Raw genomic sequence first — 8,277 nt, forward strand, 5'->3', positions numbered from 1 at the left:
TTTTGCTTTGGGCGGCAAAAATCCTAGAACCAGCCCTGGTACTGGCTGATCAGCAGGGTGTGCCCCAAAGGTATTTTATTTGCGTAAATCAATGATAGAGGGTCAGATGTTGCCTTCAGAAGTTACCTTCAGTTACCCTATTGCAAATCCTTAGTAACTCTACTGATGTCACTAGAATTACTCCAGATTTGTACTGGTGTAAATAAAAGCAAATTTTGGCCAAATATGCTTTATGTTAGTGTAATGTGTATATGTCAAAGGGCATTTTGCATAACTTATAGTTAGCTATGAAATAAATATAGGTCAGATTACAAAATATTTTCCAATAGACTGTACAAAGAGACTGCATAATTACAAATTGTTTTGTTGTCCTTCAGTTGTAGGACTTCTGTGGTGATGCAGAAAAAAGTTTTAATACTTTAAAACTCATTAGCAAGAAGGGTAAAATATATTGCCTAATATGGACTAAATTATGATTTGCTAGAAGTATGGAATAGGTCCGGTGTCGGCAACCTTTCAGAAGTGGTGTGCCGAGTCTTCATTTATTCACTTTAATTTAAGGTTTCGCGTACCAGTAATACATTTTTTAACATTTTTTAGAAGGTCTCTCTCTACAAGTCTATATATAATCTAACTAAACTACTGTTGTATGTAAAGTAAATAAGGTTTTCAAAATGTTTAAGAAGCTTCATTTAATGCTGATCTTAAGCCGCCGGCTTCGTATATTTGTGAGCAGAGCTTTTGGTCCAGATGCTACTCTCAGTAACACCAGAGTAATCCAGAGTAATTGCACTGATGTCAGTGGAGTTACTTCAGGTGTACACAAGTATAAGTGACAGCAGAATCTCCCCCATCCACCCCATCTCTCATAAATGAATACCTGAGTATATGTTTAAATGTCTAAGTCACAAAGCAATATTTTAGGATATTCAGTGTACCTGAATTTTATCATTTTCCTTTTTTATTTAAATGTGATCACCATAAACCTTAATTAAAATAGGATCTTTTACAAGAAAGGATCTTGAGTCTTAGATAAATGAGTTAGGAATGCTGCCCAGTATTTTGTATGGCTTCAGAATATACAATTTGTTATAATACCCAATTGAGAAGCCCTGTACATCTCAAGCCAAGTTCAATCCTAAACAGAGTCTATAAAAACAGTATATTAGGTCCTATTCAGTTTTCCATTTAAAACATGGTCGTACACATGCAAGTGCTGATGACTTGAACAATATCTAAGAAATCAGTCAATTGCAGGGCATGACTGGCTTTTCCTCCAACCTAATAAAATAATTTTAGTATTATGAGTTTTTCAAAGCAAACAGTGTTATCTTGAACAAGATATGGCATCAATTTCTCCCACTCTTTCAGCTTCCTGAGTTACATAGGGCCAGATCCTCAGTTGCTATAAATTGGCATTTGCATGAGTTTTATTTATCTATTGGTCTAGGATTTATATATACATGTGCATTTTCTTGTATACGTTAGATGTGGATACAGCAACAAGCAGATTTTACCTTCTGTACTGCATTTATTTATTAGTAATGTTTTAATAATGATAAAAGATTTCCTATTTTCCCACATACCTAATCTAAACATTAAACAACCACATGCTTATAAAGGTCACCTCAGTACTTTCTAAATATTTTTCCCCCACAGGACTTTTTCAAAGAGCAATAGCTCAAAGTGGAACAGCTCTCTCCAGCTGGGCAGTTAGTTTCCAACCTGCAAAATATGCCAGGATGTTGGCTACAAAAGTTGGTTGCAACATGTCAGACACTGTAGAATTGGTAGAGTGTCTACAGAAGAAGCCTTATAGAGAACTTGTGGACCAGGACATTCAACCAGCACGATACCACATAGCCTTTGGACCAGTAATTGATGGTGATGTGATACCAGATGATCCTCAGATATTGATGGAACAAGGAGAATTCCTCAACTATGACATAATGTTGGGAGTTAACCAAGGAGAAGGTTTAAAATTTGTTGAAAATATAGTTGATAGCGAAGATGGCATATCAGCTAGTGATTTTGACTTTGCTGTTTCCAATTTTGTCGATAACTTATATGGATACCCTGAAGGCAAAGATATATTGAGAGAAACTATTAAATTTATGTATACTGACTGGGCAGACCGACACAATCCAGAGACAAGAAGGAAAACACTGCTAGCTTTGTTTACTGATCACCAGTGGGTTGCACCAGCAGTGGCTACAGCAGATCTTCACTCGAATTTTGGATCGCCTACATACTTCTATGCCTTCTACCATCATTGCCAAACAGATCAGGTACCTGCTTGGGCAGATGCAGCCCATGGAGATGAGGTTCCTTATGTACTGGGAATCCCTATGATTGGTCCTACTGAATTATTTCCCTGTAATTTCTCCAAAAATGATGTCATGCTAAGCGCAGTGGTGATGACATATTGGACAAACTTTGCAAAAACTGGGTGAGTACTAGATAGAGAGTAATCTCATATATAGGATCCAGCAATCCTTTCCTATGGACTTCTGTAGGAAATACTTGGGCCAGGAAGGAGTATTTACGTGAATAAGGGTTGCAGGATTAGGTTGAGAGTTATATGTTTTTAATATCTCTCAGTTCAATTAAAAATTGCACATTCTGCTAACACATGGGGAAACTGTCCATGTGACTGTTCTATACATAACAGTGTGATAAATACTTCGTACATAAAAAAGGGCTGCAGAAGGCAGCTTCCCTGATATTTTTTATCTTTTTCAATCTAATATTTAGCTTTCTCATAGTACTGTAGTTGGTCTTAAAAAGTTCATTCTGCTTTGTAAGATTCTGATGCTTTGAGTGAGATTCTCTGTACTTAAAATAGGGAAATCTGTTGGAACTCTCAATTTTTTTAAATCTGACCACTGTGTAAGAAATTGTAACATGTATTACAGTGAATAAGGAACATACTGAGATCACGTATAGCAGTTATAAAGTGCCCATCATTAAAAACGGATCATTGTTTAACAAACCACAATATTTGACTGTACTCCAGTAGTGATGGTATTTTGATTATAAAGAACGCAAAATGCCACCAACATCACAGCACATGGAAGGTTGAGTCTTAAAATGATGTCCACTTATTCAAATGAATAGGCATTTATGAAAGTAAGATACATGGACTCAGGGCCGGCTTTAGGAAGTGCAGGGCCCGATTCGAACAGTTTCGACAGGGCCCCGGCAGGGATGACTAAAAAAACCACGTAAAAAAACACGTGGGGCTTGTACTCACCGAGCGGCGCTCCTAGTCTTCGGGTCTTTCACTCGCTCTGGGTCTTCGGCGGCACTGAAGGACCTGCTGCCGAAGTGCTGCCAAAGACCCGGAGTGAGTGAAGGACCTGCTGCCGAAGTGCCGCCGAAGACCCGGAGCGCCACCGGGTGAGTAAAAATTAAAAAGGAGACTCTAGCCAGGGAAGGGATTCTCGGCCACTTCTTTCTCCCCTCCCCTCCGGCGGCCCTGCCACTGGGCGCGGGGCCCTCTTAGGCGCGGGGCCCGATTCTGGGGAATTGGTGGAATTGGCCTAAAGCCGGCCCTGCATGGACTAGCACTTGAGAGATACCGAGGACTGACCTTGTATCACTTCTCCGCACTCCGATGGGCTTTCAGTGGATGTGTGCTATACTGAGTTAACACACTGCCCTTTCACCTCTGCAGACCTGAATTCAGAGGGTGAGATTTAAGTTATAAATAAAAATAAGGTTTCTGACCCCTCATCCTAGTCTCGAGTAGGCATTAATCTACATCGCTAGTACCAAAGTATAATACTGTTGACAATTTTTCCTTGAGAGAAAAGGACTGGGTTGCTAGATGCTGATGGGGGTTCAGGTACGAAGGGCACTGGGGAAGCTTGCAGTGTCCACTTGCATTGTGTTGGCTCTAACTGCTATTTGGCCTGCAATTCCATTCACTGCCCTTCCCCCAAATAAATGTTAAAATGCAGTATCAAATCTTAATTTTATAATTGCTTTTGAAATGCAGACTTTACATCTCAGCTTTTTTTTTAATTCTAGTGACCCAAATCAACCAGTCCCACAAGATACAAAATTCATTCATACTAAACCCAATCGTTTTGAGGAAGTAGCATGGACCAGATATTCTCAAAAAGACCAACTGTATCTTCACATTGGATTAAAACCACGAGTGAAGGAACATTACAGGGCCAATAAAGTGAACCTGTGGCTGGAACTGGTACCTCATCTGCACAATCTTAACGACATTTCACAGTATACCTCGACCACAACTAAAGTGCCATCAACTGATATTACTTTCAGACCAACAAGGAAAAATTCTGTACCTGTTACTTCAGCCTTTCCTACAGCCAAACAAGATGATCCCAAACAACAACCAAGTCCATTTTCAGTGGATCAAAGGGACTATTCCACAGAGTTGAGTGTTACTATTGCAGTCGGAGCATCTTTGCTATTCCTAAACATTCTGGCCTTTGCAGCATTGTACTACAAAAAGGACAAGAGGAGACATGATGTTCATAGGAGATGTAGCCCACAGCGTACTACTACCAATGATCTTGCCCATGCACAAGAAGAGGAGATAATGTCCCTCCAAATGAAGCACACTGACTTGGATCATGAATGTGAGTCCATCCATCCACATGAGGTGGTTCTTCGGACCGCCTGTCCCCCAGACTACACACTAGCTATGAGAAGGTCTCCTGATGATATTCCCTTAATGACACCCAACACCATTACAATGATTCCCAACACTATACCAGGGATTCAGCCCCTACACACATTCAATACCTTTACTGGAGGACAGAATAATACTCTGCCCCACCCCCATCCCCACCCCCATTCACATTCAACAACCAGGGTATAGCCAGACAAGATGAAACAAACTTTTTTTTTTTTTGATGGATTACAGTAGGTGACATTACTGAAGATTACTTGGCTTTCAACCTACAAGAATCTTACTATTTAAATATGGAGGAATATTATGTGAATATACATATCAAGAACTTTTGGGGTTTTGAAAAAAAATGAATTGTACATATATACAAATGAACTTAAAAAAAAACCTTTGCAATTGCTTGAAGCAATTGTCCTGAATGATACTTTTTCATTCACATTCAACTATTAATTTTTTGAAGATTTAAGTTACATAATGGAATTAGGCATGTGCAACATAAACAGAAAAGAACTTTGACTGACATTAAAAAAAATCTATAAATATGCACAAGGGACACACTAATGGAATGTCAGATAATTTTCACCAATTTTTATTTTGAACTGTTTTATTGTGTAGTCCATATTTACATATTTGGATAAGTACACAAAGCACCAATGCTGTTAAGGCCTTAGTAAGGGGCTCATGCTGAAATCTGCCAGTCAAACAAAGAAGTTTTAAAGCCTGGCAGGTACAACATTATCACATAAGTGCTGTCAGTATAAAAGTTGTGGGAATAAAGGAAACTGGATATTTTTAGCACGATGTGCATGATAATTTATATGCTTGGTGGCTGTGCTGCTGATTAAGCCGTAATTAAAATTCTTCTCATCCCATTGGAGTTTTTAATAGAAGCTTCCTCCATCAATTGGCACAACCTAAAGAAGATTTTTTTAAAGGGGCAAAAGTAATTACAGTAAAATAATTCACAGTAGCTTCAGTAATAGAAGGAATTACAGTAGTTCTTAAAGGTATTTGATGGTATTCTAGGTATATAGTGGTGAACACTCGCTCAGTGAATCCCAGAGGGAAAAATATCTTTCTGTGTTTTTAATGTTCTCTTTTGTTTCCACCTAAATAATTTATAGAACTATAACCTTAATGGAACCTCTTTGATGAAGGATTTATAATTTGCTGTGGTTTAGTTACAAAATATTTAGTTCATATTGGTAAGATAAAGTGTGTCCAAAGATTTCATTGCAAGGATATTTTGCAGTATAAAGATGCCCCAACATTACCACTCTGATTACAGCTCTGTTATTGTTTTAACTCATGGTGCATGTGACAAAGTTTACTGCTAATATTTTAATGTAAAGTTGTTTCCCTTTTTGCTATACATTATCCTTGCCATTCAAGTGAATTCACTGGATGAGATCTCTATAGAGTGCAAATGTAGATAGAAAGGGTCCATAAGGATGGAGAGAGCCAACAAATGGAAATTTGTAATCCTGAATCTTACATTTGTTTGTGTGATTTTAAATGAATGTTCTAAAATCACAAGAAACTCTTCATTCCCCTGTTGTTTTTCAGAAACGGTATATCACAGTCCTTTCAAAATGTTTGTATATGTAATCAGATGTACATTTATATAAAAAAATGAGATGGACTTAAGAGCACATCCCTGATAAATACTTTCTCTTACCTGTACTATATTTCTATTAGACTAAAGTTATGTGATTTTTTTTTACATTTTTTCAAATTACTAGCAATTTTGATAGTTTGTAAGATAATGCAAAGAACTCTCTCTGACAAACTAACTGCAGTAACAGAAACATTTCTTTTCAGTTACTCTTTTTCAAGAATGAAAGCTTATTACACACACACAAAAAATTGTATACTACTTGATGGAAAATTACTTTGTACTTCTTGGCCATATTACTGGTCACTGAGTGAAATAAAGATAATCTGGATAACAAATATTATTCCAATGCTAAGAGATCTGATCTTTGCTCATTAAAGAGCTAAAATGTTTATTGCTGTTTTGTCATTTTTTAATGAAGTAATGGTAACTGTCTCAAATAAAGAGTCATTTCTTAAGACTAGTCTGGTTTTTGAAGACATGGATATGCCTTCTACAGATAATACAACTGCATATTTATAGGCCAGTCCTATCTAAAACAGTTCCTTATAAGAATCATGACATTATGAATGTATGATGTCGCAGTATTACATTAATTACCACTACCCACTAACTTGCCATCATTTTTCAGCCAGAAGTAAGAATTAAAAATACATACATCAAATTTAGAAATGTCAAGGAACAGATAAATATGCAGTATTCCATTCAATGAAACTCACCTAGTTCACACTGTGAGGGTGATTAAACTTTCATGAAATGATTTTACTAGAAACTTACCCTTCGAAGTGTGTTTAAGACCATCAAATACAGACTTCAAAAGTGACACTGAAAACAAAACAACAAGAAAAACCACTACAGTTTCAGTCATTTTCTTTAGTTAAACTAATAAAAAATATCCACTAACATTTAATATAATATAGCTTATCATCCCCGGTTTTAAAAGGAGCATTTCTGGTAGAAGCATAAAGATTGAAGTCTTCAAAATCCAGGATGGTCTATGTGCAATTTCTGCCTGATGTGGTTGTGCTTTTAGACTGTGACCTGCCAATGTAAACCAATAAAAAGAATTGTCTGCCATCTGATAATTATTGTTTAATAGGAAGATTGTATTTTGCTATGTTAATGAAACAAAACAAAACAAACAAAACCATGAATGGCCATAAAACAAGATATACACAAAATATGATTTCATGTGCTTTTCTTAACTTTATCAAACTCAAAATAGTTTCCTACTATAATTTAATGGCAGCCATATCTATATCTATATACAGTATCTCTATATTCACTATCTGGTAATTGTTTACTTTTATTAGTTCAGAAATAAATGATTGAGGTAAACCAAGCATGACAGTACACTTTTTCTTTTCTGTCAGCCAATAATACCACAAATGTGAAAGTTCAAGGCAGCAATGCAAATTTTATAATATTTTCCTGTTCAAAAATTCACATGATGCAGAAACTGTGAATACAATTTTAGTTGCTATTTTATAATTACAGTTCAGAAGCTAGTTTTCTGAAAGTAAGAGGATTTCCCACATTTTATAACATAAATGAAGGCAACAAACTGTTTTTTAAAGCTGAAAATGCTCACAAATGTAAGAAACATTTTGGAGTATTTTTGATGGTTATGCTTTATGGAATTTACTTTTGTTGTTTTTAAAAGATATATTTGTCTGATTTTTTTTTCAAAATAGACAATGAGAAATCAAATGGAGTGTGATATTTTATTTTGTGTATTGTTCATTGGAGCAGATTTCCAATGCAATTAGGATATTAGTCAGTTTGGAAGTACAGCAAAAATATGAAAAGCCTGTATTTACTGCTTTCCCATTTTTGTAAATATGTTTGCAGACTTTTTAAGAAAAAATATTTTATTATTTTGAGGAAAAAACTATGGAATCAATGTCTCCTTTTCCCCATTCTTTTTCTATTAAAACTATAGACATATGCTACTTTATATCTAGTCTTGGATGCGTAGTTTATACACAGAGAAGGC

General features: G+C 36.2%; 1 protein-coding gene across 7 annotated transcripts in view; it reads left to right on the plus strand.

The window, feature by feature from the left end:
* Positions 1–7,809, plus strand: part of NLGN1 (neuroligin 1) — a 578,187-nt gene extending 570,378 nt beyond the window's left edge. For all 7 annotated transcript variants that reach the window (XM_034780940.1, XM_034780937.1, XM_034780941.1 and 4 more), the window contains 2 exons: positions 1,660–2,449; positions 4,033–7,809. In XM_034780940.1, coding sequence (XP_034636831.1) covers positions 1,660–2,449; positions 4,033–4,855 — 1,613 coding nt within the window. In that variant the 3' untranslated portion in view covers positions 4,856–7,809. The remainder of the gene's footprint in view (positions 1–1,659; positions 2,450–4,032) is intronic.
* Positions 7,810–8,277: the final 468 nt, after the last annotated feature.

Source organism: Trachemys scripta, chromosome 9 (genome assembly GCF_013100865.1).
Source record: "Trachemys scripta elegans isolate TJP31775 chromosome 9, CAS_Tse_1.0, whole genome shotgun sequence".
In the NCBI taxonomy this organism is placed as follows: domain Eukaryota; kingdom Metazoa; phylum Chordata; order Testudines; family Emydidae; genus Trachemys; species Trachemys scripta.